This window comes from Mastigoproctus giganteus, chromosome 6 (genome assembly GCF_048544385.1).
Source record: "Mastigoproctus giganteus isolate SK-2022 chromosome 6, ASM4854438v1, whole genome shotgun sequence".
Classification (NCBI taxonomy): Eukaryota; Metazoa; Arthropoda; class Arachnida; order Uropygi; family Thelyphonidae; genus Mastigoproctus; species Mastigoproctus giganteus.
Window position 1 is genome coordinate 180,655,332 of NC_143580.1, and position 18,723 is coordinate 180,674,054.

General features: G+C 35.0%; 1 protein-coding gene across 1 annotated transcript in view; it reads left to right on the forward strand.

The window, feature by feature from the left end:
- The window catches only part of Syx5 (syntaxin 5), a 146,835-nt gene that overhangs the window by 48,245 nt on the left and 79,867 nt on the right, over positions 1–18,723 (forward strand). The window contains exons 2-4 of the mRNA XM_090375545.1: positions 1,586–1,818; positions 6,744–6,823; positions 16,077–16,132. Of these exons, the coding sequence (XP_090231671.1) occupies positions 1,624–1,818; positions 6,744–6,823; positions 16,077–16,132 (331 nt within the window). The 5' untranslated portion in view covers positions 1,586–1,623. The remainder of the gene's footprint in view (positions 1–1,585; positions 1,819–6,743; positions 6,824–16,076; positions 16,133–18,723) is intronic.

The window sequence follows — 18,723 nt, forward strand, 5'->3', positions numbered from 1 at the left end:
GCTCCTTTCCAGAACATCAGATGGAAATTTTTCTCCCTATTGTGTTGTCCAAGAAAGAGTAAAGATGCCATCAGTGTTTAGTTTACCTAATGATGCCTTAAATACCTCACTCAGGTGCCTTTTCAGGTGCCTAGATTCCAAGCACTGCAGTTCACAGAACTGAAGTCTTTTCTGGCCTTAACTAATCTGGTTGCTCTTCTCTACACCTTATCAAAGAGACCATATCCTTCTTAAAATGAGGCATACCACAGCACTTGACTTTTTCCCTGTCATAACATTAATGAGGTGTGGGTTATGTTCTAGTGTATGCATAATTTTTTTTTTTTTCTGTAAATGAATTAATCAAATGAAATATTTCTTCACTGTGCCTTTATTAGGAAGAGGCCTGCATATAAGTATATCTTTAATAACAGTCTCTTGTATATAGTGCACATATATGCAGGCCTCTTCCTAATAAAGGCACAAGTGCAAGAAACTATTCTAAATTTGCATCATTCATTCTAAGAAAAAAAAAAATTATGCATACACTAGACATAACCCACACCTCATTAATGTTATGACAGGGCAAAAGTCAAGTGCTGTGGTATGCCTCATTTTAAGAAGGATATGGTCTCTTTGATAAGGTGTAGAGAAGAGCAACCAGATTAGTTAAGGCCAGAAAAGACTTCAGTTCTCGTGAACTGCAGCTTGCTTGGAACTCTCAGGCACCTTTATTTTTTAAGTAGAGATATTAGGTTTCAAGATGTCTTTATATTTTGCAGGATTCAAGCTACTATTACTTGTTCACATTCAGCACACATTCCACGTGGTTTGTCTTTATTCCTTGTCCATGTAAAACTGAAATTGATGGAACTCTTAACATGTTTATGTTTCTTGTGTGTAAATCCATATTAGTTAGTTGTATTGAAGTGTTTCCACATGATGATGACATATATGCAACAGTGCTAGAATTTGGGTCACTTCACTTTTGGTTTCACCTTTTTTATTCTTTGTGGGTTTACTAGTATTAGTTTGTAGCCAGTTATCCATGTTATAAGGTGATGGATTATAGTATTATAAGCAATGGATATTTATTAAGAGTTTGTGTGCTTGAACTCTATACAAAACTATGTTCATGATAAACATAATGTTCATTGATGATGATTAACTCATCAGAAGCAGCCTTGATTTCTTAAAGTCTCATTTTTACTATAAAATGTTCAAGAACATCAGTTATATAAGGAGTTACATAAGGAGCATATGCTATTTGAATGGGCATATGGGCACTTTACTCGTGTCTCTCATAGTATTGCCACATCTGACCCAGGCAAATTTCTGTCACTCTTGTTTGAACATGCAGGATGCATTGAACTGGGTCACTTGAAGGAACTAATTTCAACGTCTTAATTGGCTCAATGAACCCCATTAGCTTCTTGTGGAACCCAATTTGGAAAACCTCAAGTCATTGTATTCTAGAGACTTATTAATTTAATTTATAAAAAAATACTTTAAATAGAAATGCATTTAATGTGTGTAACATATTTGAAATTTTTAATAGTAATCAGTTTTTATTCTTTCAGTTTTAATTGTATTCATTTATTTTTAGGTGGTACGTCTCTCATATGATAGTTATTTATTTCACCAATGATTACTCGGCGCAGAAGAACTACTTCAGAGACAGATAAAGAAGTGAAAGATAGTTTACCTTTTAGCAGGCCACAAGATTACACTTTACAGACAGATTCTCCAAAAGTTGCTATTAATCATCTGCAAGAGATGACTTGTAGAGATAGAACTAGTGAATTTATGTCTACTGTAAAGTCTATGCAAGGCCGTATGGTATGTATTTTAATATATGGTGCTTTCTAAAAGATATTTCTTGGTTAAATGCCTAAGAGTATGAAGGAGTTTACTTATGCATGGGTAATGCTCACACATCATTTCTACTACCATGGTAGTTTTAATTGCATTGTTTTAATTATATCTCATATTGTGAATACTTTCACAACAAGTTGCCATGGTATTGCCCTACCTCAAATAAGTAACGCTTCTCTTATGGAGAAGACCAATGTTACTTATTCTCAGCAGCACCACTCAGACAGCACCGTTTCTTGGCTTCTCATCAGTAGGTGGGCAGGTACTCTGTTGTTGCAATATTGACAACCCAGTTATGAAGTACAATTCCACAATATGAGAGATGCCTGATGGTGGGTGTGGTTTAATCTAAAAGATATTTTTTTTGTCTAAATGCCTAAGAGTATGAAGGAGTTTACTTATGCATGGGTAATGCAATCACATAATTTCTACTACCAAGGTAGTTTTAATGTATTGTTTTAATTATATCTAATATGGTGAATACCCTTCACGAGTTTCCATGGTATTGCACTACCTCAAATAAGTAACGCTTCACCTACGGAGAAAACTAATGTTACTTATTCTTGGTGGATGAGAGGCCAATAAACTTTGAAACGGTGCTGTCTGGGTGTGGTATATAGGTGTATATATATATATATATATATATATATATATATATAGTACCATACGCACATTGCATGTTAATCTGGGATTACTACTACCTATCTGCAGTACCTTGCATTCTCAATGTTAAATTTACTGCCATTTTTCAGCCAGTCTGAGTGATTTTTCTAGAACTTGTTGCAGTAGCTTACCCTGATTACTCATTAACTACCCTGCCAATCCTTGTATCATCTGAAAACTTAGACATTAGGCCTGATATACCTTCATCAGTATCATTAATAAATATAGAAGAAAACAATGGGTCCAGCATGGAATCCTGGGGATTCCACTAATAAATAATATTAGACCATGGTAAACAGTATCCATTAATAACCACTCTCTGTCTTCTCCCACTCAACCATCCCTTTATCCAGAGCAGTAACTTGCCATTAATGCCATACTGCCCCAATTGGAACCCTTTATATCGTTAAGTCAATGGGAAATCACAGGGTTAGGTTCCGGGCACCAAAAATTTTAATAAAATTTTTTTATTATTTTTTTTTGTTTAAATCATCGACCCAAATTGTCAGCAATTGCTCCATTTTTTGTAAAAGCTTACTTCTGCTATACCAACTTGTGTAGCACTTGCTCTGGTAGCACTTTGCATTGATTGTTTTATTTTGCAGCATTCTTCATAGTTGTAATAGTTGATGGAGGTATATTTATAGCCCTACACACATTAGGGTGACTTTCACCAGCTTCCATCCTTCGAATAACCTCCATCTTATTTTCCAATGTGATAGATCAATGTGCCTTTTTCACACTTTAATTTGCACTAGGATTGATTGAACTTCTTTTATCAGACATGGCGTCTCTTTATTCTATCAAATTAAAAACTTTATAACACGATTGGCAAAAACTGTACATGGCTACCCCTATTATTAATTGTTATTTAATTTATTAATAGCACAATTAATTAAAAAATGTTAGCATAATAAGTTTCCAATGTGTAAATGGCTTAAACAACAACCAACTGAATGCTTCACTTCATGGACCTTTACCATCTGCATCCATGAGTGGCTACTTTGAGGGCGGGAAGCTTTCTCATCTCTGATTGGCTGTGATATAGACATGCTGATTACTTATTGGCTCAGATTGTTCTTGATCACATGAAACATGATGCATAGTACAGTGCAATGCCAATAAATTTTGTCTGATGATTTTAAACTTTCAATTTAAAAAAAAATAATAAATAAAAATGGCCTTATGGTTCGTGATTGCCGCTACTGCGAATCGGCACAAATCAAACCAGCACAAAATGAGGGCTACCTGTACTTACATCTGGTATCTCTTGTATAGGAAACTAGACAATTGCTTCATTAATAATGCTGTTCATTTCTACAACCTCTATTCCCATGATGCTATCGTGTCATTTGCCACATGTTAAACTTGAGTTGTCGAGTATTGTTGTATTTCCCTTGAAAATTTTAAATATCCCGCAGTGCACAGTTTGGGAACTGCTGGTTTGTGGCAAAGCATAAGGATTTGGATTCTAAACTGCTGTTTTGGTTTAAGCAGGCATTGTTCTCTTTAGCAACCACACAAATTTTGGTTTTGACCTGACATTTCTTTTTTTTTTTTCTTTGCTCTGTTGAATGAAGTGAAGTGTCACAGTGGATAAAGTGGAATATGGATCAATGGTTTGGTACCTCTTTCTGCAAAGGAAAACACCCAGAACAACCCACAAAGAAATGGTTGTTGCTTATGGAGAGGACTGTCCAAGTTACAGTTGTACATTGGTATAAACAATTCAAATGTGTAAGAACTTCAATGCATGATGAAGAAATCCCAGGATGCCCAGGAACTGCAGTAATAGAAGAGAGTGTTGCAGAAATTGAGACATTAATCCTGGAAGATTCATATTAGCTTCAAAGAACTAGAAGCTCCAAATTAGTGTAGAATCTGTGGAAAACAGCATCCATCAACAGTTGCATATGAGTAAAATCTCTGCTAGATAGGTTCTCGGACTTCTGACCCATTACCAGAAGAAGGAAAGAGCAAAATGTACACATGAAATGTTGTCGATGTGCCAGGAAAAGCAAGAGGAGTTTTTTCACCACAGATGAAACTTGGATCCATCATTATGATCCAAAAACTAAACAAATGTCAAAACAATTGATGCATGCAGAATCACCACTCCCCAAAAAGAATAAAGTGCAACCAAGTGATGGCAAGGTGATGCTGTCAGCCTTTTGGGATCAGTACATTGTAATACTAACAGATTGCCTTCAAAAGGGCTGTACTGTGATGATGAAGTATTATTCCAACCTCCTTGTAAAGCTACATACTGCTATAAAAGAAGAAAAAAAGACAGGAAAAGCTGTCAAAAGGTGTGTGACTGCTCCCCAATAATGCCACTACGCATTCCTCACATGTTGCAGTGAGGTGTGCCCACGAGAGTGGATTCAATATTGCCACGTCCTACTTATTCTTCCAACCTTGCACCCTCAGATTTTTTCCTCTTTCCTGCTCTGAAGTCCTTTTGTGGAAAACACTTTGCTGCTGATGATGATGAAATAATGGTTTGAAGACAGAAGACTTCTACAAAACTAGCCAATGGAAGTGTATTGAGAAGTGGCAAAAATGTGCCATTTTGTCTGATGACTCAGTTGGAAAAAGTAATACAGGTAGTTCTCGACTTTACAAATTAATTCGTTCCTAGCACACGCTCGTAAAGCAGAAATTTATTTCCCATAGACATAAGGTTAAAAATAGGGGCTACATTATGAACAATGAAATTAGCTAGCTGATTAGTTTGTTTAAACAATGATTGATTTATCGAAAGAAATGAAAACGTAGCCTGTAAAATCAAGCAAATTATAATAATAGAGAAATTATTTACGACTTACAAATGTTAAAGAATGTTTATTCTTCATCATCATCGACTAAATGCACACTCGTTGATCACTCATTATTGGCTCGGCACTCGTTGGTTTGTTGCACAAGGAGTTGTCTTCTTCAGAAATGTTTCAAGAGGTGTTTGTTTCTGAGATAATCTTCTCTTTTAATTATAAATCTCACGATTGCATGCATAAGCATTTTTTAATGGCACACACAAATTGCAACTAAAATGATTTCCGTGGAGTAACAAATTTACGAAGCCTTAAAAAAAAAAAAAAAAAAAATATGCAATGAATTGAAGATTCTGAAAATTTATTTGTTTTTTATACAATTGGAGATTTCAGTAAAGGGGAAACACATTTCACCTTAATAACATAAAAAACCACACAATTCCAGCTATCAGTATTTTCACAAATGTTTGAAGATGGAGTTTACTATCCGTTTATAATTGCTTGCAGTAACAGAAAAGTCCAATAAACCGGAAAGTGCAAATTGTTTTTATTGTTTTACGGTCGTGACCTCCAGAAATGTGCTTTAGAAAAATATCACAAAGATGTTTAAAATTGATTCTTATAATGGAACATATGATAACGATGAAAGTGAAGTGCATTTTAATGATTTGAATTGGTAACTAATACAATTTACAAACCATACTCACGACCTTTTATATGGCCTTAGATCATGCTCGTGACCTTAAAAATGACATTTTAGAGAGATAAATTGCTTAGTTATACAGTGAAAATTTCAAATTCTGAGATCTTGAAACGAATTACCAAAAAAACAGTGTTATTGGGTTCACATTACGATATTTTAACGATATGATGGTGTCTCTGGAACTGATTAATATCGTAAAGCGGGGTACACTGTATTGTATAGCTACGCACGTGGTTTGGAATGCGGTATTTATGAATGTTTAACATTCGTTTTTTTGCGATTAATGTTCATATTTTCGATTTTGTTGATACTTCATACTTGGGGGTAAGGACTCATAAACCCAGGAACTCGTAAAGCGAGAACTGCCTGTATATGGTGTTTGTTTCAACACTATCACATCTACTTCTGGGTGAATACCAAAACGTTTATTGACCCCCCCCCCTTGTATATAGATGGCTCCAAAAGCCTCCTGTACTCGTTCATTGGCAAGTTTCTTAATCTATGTTGTTTTAAGAATCTTTAAAAAAATAAAATAAATAAATAAAAGGCCAGGAGCATTTCAAATATTTTTATTGAGTGGGTGATGGCACTGAATTATGCTGAGCGACTGTTCAAATTATACCCGTTAGTTTGAAAGAAGTACAAAAAAATTGTAAAATATAAATATTTTCTTGACCATTTATGAAATCAAGCCTAATACACAGAGAGATTGTTTATTTTAAAATGCATTCCTTGTCTAATTGCTTGTTTAGGGAAATGGATACTTACCACCTCCACGAAACAAGCGTGCCAGAGAACTTCAAGAATGGACTGATTTTGTAAGAATAGCCAAGTAAGTAAAATAAATTCAAGTACAACCATTAAAAAACTTAGTAAGTACAGTAATTAACAAGAATTCCAGTTTGGGGGTGTGTTTTATCATGTAGCACTGATGAAAACTGCCACTATTATTTGGTGTGCTGTTTTCTTTCAGATTAATCCAAAGGGGAAAATTTGTGGATTTATATATGATGCATGTGGCTTATAACCTGTTTTCATAAATATGAATTTCTATTATTGTGATTGAAGGAAGTAGAGCCTCAGCCTCCTCTTTCATGTACCACTATTTCCAGTATACAGAAATGTTATGTGCCACCATGCCAATTCAGTTAAAATACTTTCTTTCAGCCTTTATATGTGTATAATATGTAAGTTCTTAACTGTATTACTGTCATTTGTCTCTGCTTTGTCCCGGCCAACCTATTTTGCTAGATTCTAAGCCATTTATATGGCTAGATTCGATGCTAGCCTCTAAATGTCAAAGAATTTTAATTTTGTTTTTTAGAAATTAGAACAAAAATGTTTTCTTTTTCATCATGATGGTTTTCTGTGTCATTATTTAGAGTCACTGTGGCTTGTGCAGCAGATGATAATACATTAGTATTGTAGTATAGTATTGACTGAAAAAAGGGTTTTATTTGTTATCTTTTTCTTTGTATAACCATTTCAGCAGTGTGTACATTTATGATTTGAAGATTGTTTCAAACAATACATTATTTTAATGTATTATTTGTCTCAATTTTTCTAATACATACTGCCATATCTTATCTGTATTTCCAACTAATTGTAGATGGGGGAAACTGGCTGTAGTTGACACATTGGCTTCCAGCAGTTTTGACCCTTCTTTAGTTTTGCAGCACTAATATGCTGCAAATGCTATTGGCTCTGGTGGCAGTGTGTGCCTAACCATCTGGACCAGTCCACTTCTGATTGTAGACACAGTTTATAATGGATAAACTGTGTCTACAATCAGAAGTGGACTGGAAAGAGGAACCAAAGGTATTATTGAAAATTGGAAAAGAAGATCACACCTGTTAAACTCTGTTGTCCAATTTGAGCTTACAGAAGCCAAAATGTAAGAATTTTTGTGGAATTCAGATCAAGAATTGGATAAAACAATCAAGTAATACATAAATAGATGAAGAGGATATTGCTGCATCAAAAAAAAAAATAAAACTTGTTTGATTTAAAAATTTTGAACAGAATTACTTGCAAGAATCATTGTGATTTGATTTTGATAGTAATTTTCTCTATTATTGGGCAGTGAAGTCAAAATGTGGACATATTAATATTTTAAAGTATTTGTACAAAATTTTAAAATCCCACAAAGATACTTACTCCCTAGAGTCTGATATTACGAAAATTCACTGCGAGGGATCCACTCCCCTGGCAAACTCTCTGCTGAAAAGCTCTATCCTGTGAAATGCAGAAAAGTTTAATCGCTTGTGAGTTATTGCAAAAGCAATGTAATCAGTGCATCATTAGTGCACACTAAGAGTTGGACTTCTGCCATTTTTGCTTCAGTATGGAACAGGTAACTTGAAATTGGTATTATTTATGTTGTGACTGGCAGCTGATTGGTAAGCGTGTGTGTGTGTGTGTGTGTGTGCGTGTGTGCGCGTGTGTGCGCACGCTCATTCACATAATGTTTATATGAATATTGGTCCAATTCTGAATAATTACAGGTTTATGTAATGTTTGTGGAATCTCAGCAATACACCATTGTGAATCGTGCTTGTAACTTGTGGGCCAGCACGATGTTGATTGAACATAGCTCAACAAAACATGTGCAGAGTGGTGCCATTCTTTTATGTTCCACTATTACTTTCAAGGTATCTTTTACATTTACAAGTGCTGAATATGGTGATATGGTATTTGTTTGTGTATTCTACAAAGGAAATGCTGTTGCTGATATTCAGCGACATTTCCTGAACCACAAAGTTACAAATTGGCAAATTATTAGCTGAGGTTTCCAAACATTGCAAGATTCTGGCTCACTTTCCAGTGTTCACATCCCATATGAATGCCGTGGTTCAATAAGATGAGGCTGAGCAAGAGAACATTGTTGAGGCTGGTGCAGCGTAGTCCTTATGCTAGTATGCAAAAGATATCCATATGCCTCTGTGTTTCCGAGAGTACGGAGAACATTGAGAGTGTGTATTGGAATTTTGCAATTGGCCAAATTACATTTGCATTCTATTCAGTGGTGAAGCTTAATTCACTGGAGAGCACATCAACAGCATGGACAGTTCCCTTGTTTTGTCAGAAATGAATCCCTATGCCACTGTGGAGAGTAATTTTAATTCAGTGTTAATGTGTTGTGTGGAATGCTCTGTGATCGGTTGATTGGTCCATTTATTTTTGGGATTTATCTTACTAGACAGGTCTCTACAATCTGAAAAGTGAATAGCTGCACCTGTTAGAAGGTGTATGTTTGGCTATATAATGTTGAATATATTTTCAACACAATGGAGCTCCTCCTCGTTGTTCCCATGCAGTGGTTACTCACCTTGACGACTTATTTCCTGGACAATGAATTGGTCATAGTGGTCCACAAAATTGGCCACCTAGGTCACTGGACCTACATTTTTAAGTTTTACATAACTAAAAAAAAATTATAAAAATACTTTTGTTGAAAGGTATTAAGAGTTTTAGCTGTGTGGACCAAGCAGATGAAGAGCATGATGTTGTAGAAGTTGTGTGGAGGCTCAAAGACTATATGTGCATTCCTCTGGATTAAACAAGATTTAGTCTCGTAGTTAGCACAGGCACACCTACTAACCACTTGTCCAGGTGGGCAGGAGCAGCAGTGCACAGCACACACTTCCTGATTAGACTGGGGTTTGAGCCTGTGACCATCAAATACGGAGGATGTGGAAGGTCAGGGAGTGACCACCACATATCCCCAGCCTGGATAAAGGGTGAGGGTTGCGTCAGAAAGGGCATCTGGCCGTAAAAAATTCATGCCAAAACAGTAAAAATGCTGACCTCATATATACAGGGTGTCTCAGAAATATTGGTACAAATGTTTAGGGGAGGTAGGTAACATCTAAAGGAATGTGAATCGCATAGGAACCCATAACCAGAAACGTCACCGTAAGTTGGTACACAGCACTGTTCATCAGTTTGCGAGAGGGAAAATTTCTGGTTTACTCATTCAAGCAGTAGTCGCCGCATGAAGAGCATGCATCGATATACGAACTATGAGCTGGCAGACATACACCTAGTGTATGGATTAGCAGAGGGCCCACACGGTGTGCGTCCCCATGCCGCACAACTTTGCTTCGCAATAAATATGTGGGCAGGTATGGTCAGTGACTGCTTAGTCGGCCCATACCTATTACCATCCCGCATGAATTCCACTAAATATCGGATGTTTCGTGAACAAGTTCTACCAGGGTTACTTTACGATGTTCCAGCAAATGTGAGACGCAACATTTGGTTTCAACATGACGGGGCACCTGCCCATTATGGAAGGTGTGTTCGTGATCATTTGAACAGGCATTTTGGGCGTCGATGGTTGGCTGTGGTGGACCCATTGCCTGGCCCCCACGCTCACCTGATTTATCGAGCCTTGATTTCTTTCTGTGGGGGGCCTCAAATCTATCGTGTATGAATCGCCTGTGGAGACGGAAATGAATCTCATGGCGAGACTTGTCTGCGCTCTGCTACTGTCAAAGAAACTCCAGGTGTGTTCGACATCATGATACAGTTTATTGGCAAGTTGAATGTTTCTCCCCCCCCCTCCCCCAAGAAACTCAGATCTTCATTTTTCCACAGGCAAATCAACCATGGAATACATACAACTTATAAACACAATATACCAACATCTCAAGGTAGCCTTAGCCATCTCATTAAAGATACCAAACATCATAACTATACAAGTGATTGAAATAATTTTGCAAATGCTCTTTGGAATTTGAAGGTAAATATTTTAGATCCAATGGATGTAATACTTGCATAAGTCAATGTTAAACCTTAGTTGACAAATGCAAGTATTGCATCCAGGTCATTTTTTGGCATATCTGCTTAGTTTATCTAGTTCTTCTTGAAGTAATATGCTATGACATTGTGCCCCTATTATATAATCAGCAAACTTAGACATCAAATTTGAAATACCTACATCAGTATTATTAGTGAATACTAAAAACAGTAAGGGGCATTCAACATGGAACCCTAAGATACCCTGCTTATTTCACATTTCTCTGTGAATAGCAGTAGCTATTTCTCAATGTACAACCCCAGGCCATTGGTTGTGAAGTTTTATATTATTGTAGTATAATAAAGATTTATTAATTATAATTACTCTTTGTCTCCTACCACTTAACCATCCCTTTATCCACAGTAATTATTTGCCCATAACCAACATTGTTACAATTTATACAAAAATCATATATCATGTTGTATATTATCAAAGGCTTTACTAAATTTAAGTATATGATGTTAAATTATTCTTTGCATCCGGTTCTTTTGTGAATTAGATTGGTCAGTAATGATCTCTCTTTTATAAAATCATACTGTAATTGCACATACTCCTATTAAAGTGATCTTGCATTACTTCAACTATTGACTACATTGTTTTCCTTGGCACAGTGATTATGATTAAACTTTCATGTCTAGTTTCTCACTTCATCATTTGAACCACTTGTGATACATTTGCGCATCTTCAATCTAATCTCATGGACTACCCCTAAGGATGCTCTCATTATTGTTAAAGGTTCAACTGTTTCTTTTGCTGCTTATCTTAAGATAATTGGATAAATTTGGTTACCCCCGGGGGCTTTGTTCACGTTTATCTGCAGTAGTTTTTCTTCCACCTTCCTTTCAATTATAAAGTCATTTAATTCCCAATCAGTATTAGATACTCTCTAACACAGTCTCTAAAAACTTAAAATAATGAAAAGAGATGAAAAATATTTATTCAGTTTGTCAGCAGCCTGTACAGGGCAACCAATAGTTCTGCCATTCATATCCAGTGGACTAATGTGATTCATGCCTTTCATTCTAGTGTTAATGTAAACAAAGAAATCCTTGCTACTTTTTTGCACTCTTTGCCAAAGACCTCATAATGCTACCATAGCATACCTAACACGCTGAGTAACATGATTGCTGCAATACTTTAAACTTACTGTATGCTTCCTGAAATTTATAATCCCCCCCATCCATTTTTATTCTCTGCCACTAAGATCATCAGTTCATCTGACTTTCATTTTTGTATAAACCTGGAATGGTGTCCCTTGATTGTTATAAAACACTTAGTAGCCTCCATAATTACCTCTCTTAATACTTCCCATTTGGCATTTACATTTTTAAATATCAGTTGGTTCCACCAAAAAGAGTTTTAAAAAGAATTTATTATATGATGTCAGGAATGCTACTTTTTTGCAGTAAAAAGGGAAGCATAGGAGACCAGATCCATATTTCAAGAAACATGAGGAACTCTGCTTTTCATATTAGTTATTATATGTGACTGATTGCATGCCCCAAAAAAAAAAAAAAAAATCAGAGGAATAACTAGTTGGTTTCACCAAACCTGGATTAGTTGGCTTATCCCAGCCCTCTTTCAATTGACTTATGAACTTAGGCATTATATTATTTTGACATTGTTTTATAAATGCCTTGTTATTTATGTATGATCATAATATTTGAAACTGTAGTTTAGCTATGGAATATGCTATTAATAATTTAATTCTTTGTTAACTGCAGTCTTCTGTAGCTGAGTTATCAGGGCAGTACATAATAAATATTATGCATTAAAAGTACGTTTTTCTCTTTTGATCTCAACATTACTTTTCTTCTAAGTAGCTGCTCACTTTGTATAAATCTTAAATCTGCCTTACCATGAAATATGGTTCCAACATCTGGGGTGACATTCCAAAACCTCTTTCAGATTCTTAGGTCTGTTCAAAACAGGGCAATCAGATTAATTAATGATAATTTTCTTACAGTCTTTCCGCTCTCTATAGATATTTTCACAGGTATATTTTCATATTGGCATCTTCAGTTCCCAAGTCTCACATAAACCAGTCTAAACACATGCTACAACCAGTCATCATCCATTCACTATCCGACTCCAAACTCACAGAACCAACTTTTTCCCTTCCTCATTTATCTGTTCTACTTCTATTCTCTGGAACAATCTTCTTTCATATGTATTCGTTAAAAATTACCATCTGCAGATATTCAAGTCAACAAGTATATTCTGTCTTCTCAGCTTTCGACAAATATACAGTACTTAGTACTATAGATTCTACCTTTCGTGTTTGGGGTTTTCAAAAAAAAAAAAAAAAAGTTTTTTTTTTTTTATATATTAGTGCTGTTCAATAAAGAATGATCACAATTTTTTTTTTTTTTTCCACAACATACCTTTATTAATCATCTATAATTTTGATGGTCCTTTTCAAAGTAGTTCCCATTTTATGAAATGCACTTACTCTAACTTTTCTGCCATTCTTCAAAAACATGGTAGAAACTATTGTGTGATATGTGTTTGAGAATCACCTCCGATGTTTTTACAACTTCTGATGACTGGAAAATTTGCCTCACAGCTCCTTCTTTAACTTTGGAAATTAAAAAAAAAAAAATTGCAAGGTCAAGGCTGTAGGGTGGATGAGGAACACATTTGACATTTAGACTGGCAAGTACTCAATGACATATGAACATTGTGAGGTCTCACATTGTCATGATGCAGCATCCATCCACTTGCATGCAGTTGTGGTTGTTTGCATGAAAAGTGTTTCATTTGAAACATTTCTTGGATGCTAAAAAAAAAAAACTTTCCTGCAGAAGTCACAACTTTTCCGTTTTTCAGCGTTGGCAATGTTGTAAACTTCCAGAGCTTTGTTGCTCTCTGGGTTGAAATGATGAAGCCATGTTTCATCCATGGTTATTACCTTGTGCAGAACCTCACCATCTTCAATAACCATCCATTGCAGATCCTGACAAACCTTCATACAAACTTGCTGTTGCTCAGGTGTGAGTATCCTTGGGACCCAGTGTACACAAACATGTGTCATATGCAAATGGTCATGGAGAATACCATGCATGCATGCTTCTTACTGATATTCTCAGCATCTCTGCTAGTTGCCTTATTGTTATATGATGATCTTTTCTCACGATTACAGAAGCAGTATTTATGGTTTCTGTGGTGACAGCAGAGGTTGGCACTCCAGGACTGCCGATTTTTTTTATTGAATCACATCCATCTTTAAACATTCTAAACTACCTGTTAGCTGTGGTCACAGGTGGTTTAGAAGTGTAAATTCACCATAAGCCTCTTTTAACATTTCATATGCTTCTGTTGATGTTTTTTTGAGATGGAAACAAAATTTGTGAGCAGCATACTGTTCCTCACGTGTCATGTCCCTTGTTATGTATGCAAAACTGAAGAGGTATAAAATTCACTGACCACCAAGGTTACACACCATGTACATGAGTCAACTGCGGCATTGCTGCATGGTTTGGTCTTATATTCCACAGCTCAGGTAGAAATAGCAAGCTATTTGGTTGTTCATGAAAAATTATGATCATTCTTTATTGAATAGTCATTGTACATATCATACATATTCCTGTACAGCCGTGTGGGAGTTTAAGTATCAAGACCTGCGATATCGATTAACTAACAATCCATCTTTCTTTAGGCCTGTTATTATTCATTTTATCCTTGAATGTCTGTGTAATTAATCTCCATTCTCTCATCTTTTCTGCACATATAGGTTATCAATAGGATATATAGGTTATCACTGTTATTATAAGGCTTCCCAAGAAGATAAACTTAGTTGTTGTATCAGTTATATTTGTTTAGTAAAAGCTTAAAAAGTCCAAACTTGTAGGGCAGTCACACAAATGGGTAATACAGTCATTACCTTGGTGGATGTATTGGGGAGTTTTATCATCGAGCTACAAGGCATGGCACTTCATAGCATATAATGTTGCAGTTTATTTAATGCTGTGTTCTTTGTCATTTCACTCACTGGAATAGTCCAGGCTTGAATTCTGTAAATTTTGGATGCCTTTGTAAACAGGGCTGAGTTAGCAAGTCCTATGCAGAGATAAAGGTCCATTCCCTCACCCAGAATTTTGTTTGGGATTTTTTTCCCTGCATATAGAAAAACAGACCTTAAAAATCTGTAGCTTACTTAAATTACATGAGTTTCCTTGCTTCCTGTCTAAACGGTTCACTATTTATTCCTGGTTACTAGTACATACGGAATAGTTACCAGGTTTTGATATTGGACTAATGTTATATTATAAATTTGTAAAAGATCTCATTATTTTTGTGTGTTTGTGCTAGGTAAAGCATTTTAATTTTCAGTTATTATTTTCTAATTTGCTTATTTTTATTAGAAAAGTACATTATCCATAAATATGCAAAAGTGTTATCCAAAAGTGTCTGAGCTGTAATAAAAAAAAATTAAATTTGAAAAATTTTAAAAATGCACTTACCCAGCTGTTCTTTGCTATTATCCTCTTCATAGAGATAATACACTTTGTTCAGTAATTCTGCCTTTGCTAGAAGCACTCTTGAAACTTCCTATTTTATTACCTCTTACAGTTTTTTTGGTTTTTTGTTGAGTCATTAAATCCCTGCCCTTTTAGTTCAAAATTTTAGTCTTGGAAATAAAATGAAATTATAGGGAGCTAGGTCTGGTGAGTGTGGAGTTCATCAAATTGGTTCATCATATTGGGCACAAATTTTGCCACAGTCTGTGTCAGATGTTCAATTTTTCTTTAAAAATCTTTAGCAGGTTCCATAGGAGAGTCCCATTTTTCCACGACATCAAAGATGGTGAGGTGCCTTTTTTCTGAATTAACTTGCTAGCTTGTGCAAGATTTCATTTGTTGTCACTCGGAAGAGACAACAAATGAAATCTTGGCAGAGACAATTTTGTATTCTACCCCTTACTTTCTTTCTAAATGCTGCCTTTCACATTTCATGTGTTTCAGTTGCCATTTTCTCTTAAAAATCTGTACTTTTAAGAGAACTTGATGTAAACTTTAGTTCTTTCAAATCCATCATCCTAACAAAATGGATATCAAGTAAATCACTCAGAGGCATAGAATAACACCAAACATGCTAGACCAGCGAGGTTAGTGTCAGGGCTGTTCACAAACTTATATATTATCATCTAGTGGCAGAACTTTGCTACCATCATCTATGTTGCCATGGCAAAGGGAGCTCAGATACTTTTGGTAGAACCTCATATTTTTATTTTACCTCTATGAACTAAGCATTTTGATTGATTTGTTTTATATCCTTAATTTAGACAAATTGGCAGAGACATCAGTAATACATTCACCAAGCTAGAAAAATTAACATTATGTAAGTAAATTTTATATATAATCAAACATTGCTGGAATTATATGAAATCTATTTAATATTTGTTTGTTGGTCTTAGTGAAATCCTTGCATATAAAAAATATTAAAATTCTGTTTTAAACATTTATCTTTATAGTATTAAGCTCTTTTTTAGTTATCACACATCTAGTGTGAACACAAGTATGTTTTAGAAAAAACAAATTGCTTCTGCAATGGCATTGAGCTTGCATAACATGACATTGCAAATACTGTTTATTTGAAGTTGTGTAATAACAAGAAATCTCAATGGTTGGTAGACATGTCCTTATGAGAGATTAGGATCATTACAAAAGAGATTATTATTATTTTTTTTTAATACAGTTAGACAACTTTTTATTTAGTGGTGCCAAAACCAGACATTTTTTTCAGAAAATGGTTCTCAGTCTTGCAGTTTGTTTAAGCAGTGGTCCAGAGCAAAGCATTTAACAGTTTGCAGGTTCTTTACTTATTTGAATATTTTTTATTAGTATGTATTCTAATACAATTGAAACTATATCAAAAACCAATCAATGACAGGAAAACATTAGTCACAAATCTTTTAGACAGGAAGGTCTACTTTGTTAGTTCTGTGGCATGTTTTCAGTGAGCAGAATTTATGCACTTTTTCAAAATGGGTTAAGTCATTCAGTCTCAGATTGAGGTTTTGGGATATTTATACCCTGAGGGGGGGGTAGAAACTCAGAAAGTCAGTCTCTGGTTTTTCCACCCAGAGGCAGGCACATTAAATGTAAGCACACCAACATTGTAAAAATAGTCTGCTGAATGAGAATTGATAAATAGCTAATGCTAATTTTTTAACATACTCTTCATCTTAATAAACAGTTCAGAGGAAAGGCAAAAAAAATCTTTAGCATCTAGAAAATTAGCTCCGCTTGTCTACCAAAATGTAATTGATTCACATTTCATAGTGTCATGAGTAGTTTCTTTTAGAGTCCTATGATTTTTTGATTTTTTTTTTAATTAAGATGTAGATATCTCATTTAAAATCATAACTTATTTGTCCATTGAAAAATTATCAGTTCAGGTGAAAAGTATGAAGAAATGCTGAAATAATCTTTGGAAAGAGCTAAAGCACTTAATAGTAAAAAGAGTCACTTCACTGTGTATGAAATGAAATGAAAGAAAAAGATGTTTTAATGGAAATATTTTACACTGAAATTAGAAGAAATTTTACTTTGACTAAATGGACATTTAGTAAAAGTCCAATTTAACAGACTATATATCAGCATTAGTGAACAGCTAATAAACTTGAAAGAAAAGTGTATATATATGGTTGCTGAAGAATGTTGTTAGAATATCATAAAAAAACTACTCTATGAAATTTAAAAAAAAAAATTAAAAATTAAATTTTTTACCACTTTTTAAACACTCACCATTTGCATGGATCAGAAGAGCTTGAAATTTGCCATGTTGTATAGTGGTAACCCTGACTAATGCTTATTCAAAGTGTGAAGAACTCTTGAATACCCACCGTGGAGGGTTCAGATGACACATTACTGTTGTCTGATATGCTGAGCAGGCTGGTGGAGGGTGGAAAATCCTGCCTATCCAGCATTCTGTACTGATGTAGAGTCATTCTTGTCTGCAGGCTTGAAGAAGCTTGCAGACCTAGCTGAGTGGTTTTCTAATGATGATGATGATGCCTACAAATAACACTCTTCTCAAGAGGCCTTAGATGATGATGATAATAAGACTGCATTTCAGAGTTTTAAGACAAATTGATGAAGATTATAACCATATTAAAACAACTCTCTCACTTTTAACAGCTTTAGTTTGAAGGCAGTCCTGTAACGGGAAAACTGCACCACACTCGTGAAAGCAAATTTCTCATCTTGTGCTTGAGTTTCACTTATACACTTTCCCATGTCCTATAAATTTCAGCTAGTTTACACTTACTTCATAATAGTAGGAACTGTAAACATGAATTAGGTACAGTATATTAAAAACAGGTTAGTTGAATAAGAGAGAACAAAAATGATTCATACAGTCAGTTTTTCAATCTGATTATATTAATCTGTATTGATAAACAAAAAAAATGTCAGCCTTTTTGCTAGATAAGTTAAATTTGCTCTGTTGAATGTGTGAATGTGATTTACGGCTAAAAAGCCTCAGACTGCAGGAAGAATTTAATGTCATGTAAGTTAGTGCACTAACATAATTTAAATATACAGTAAACACAACTGAAGTTGTGTGGTGGTGTCGTTACATAACATATATTGTGAATTCCTTCACAAGTTGCCTGTCTCAATTTTCCTTGAATAACTAATGCTTCCCCTGTTTACTTATTCAAATTAATAATTGAGACAGGCAACTTATTGTAAAGGAATTCACAATATGAAATGTCATGTAATGCTGCTGCTACACAACTTTGGTTGGTTTACTGTGTATAGAAATGGAATGCACTAAGTTATATGACAATTTGCTCTGTTGTTAAAATATTTTAAATAATGGTAAATACCATCAGACTGAGGTAGTCATGTCATGGAATCTGCAGACAAAGTCTGATTCAGGAGATGCCATCTGTTAAAGTAAGTACCTTCAATTTAACAGATGAT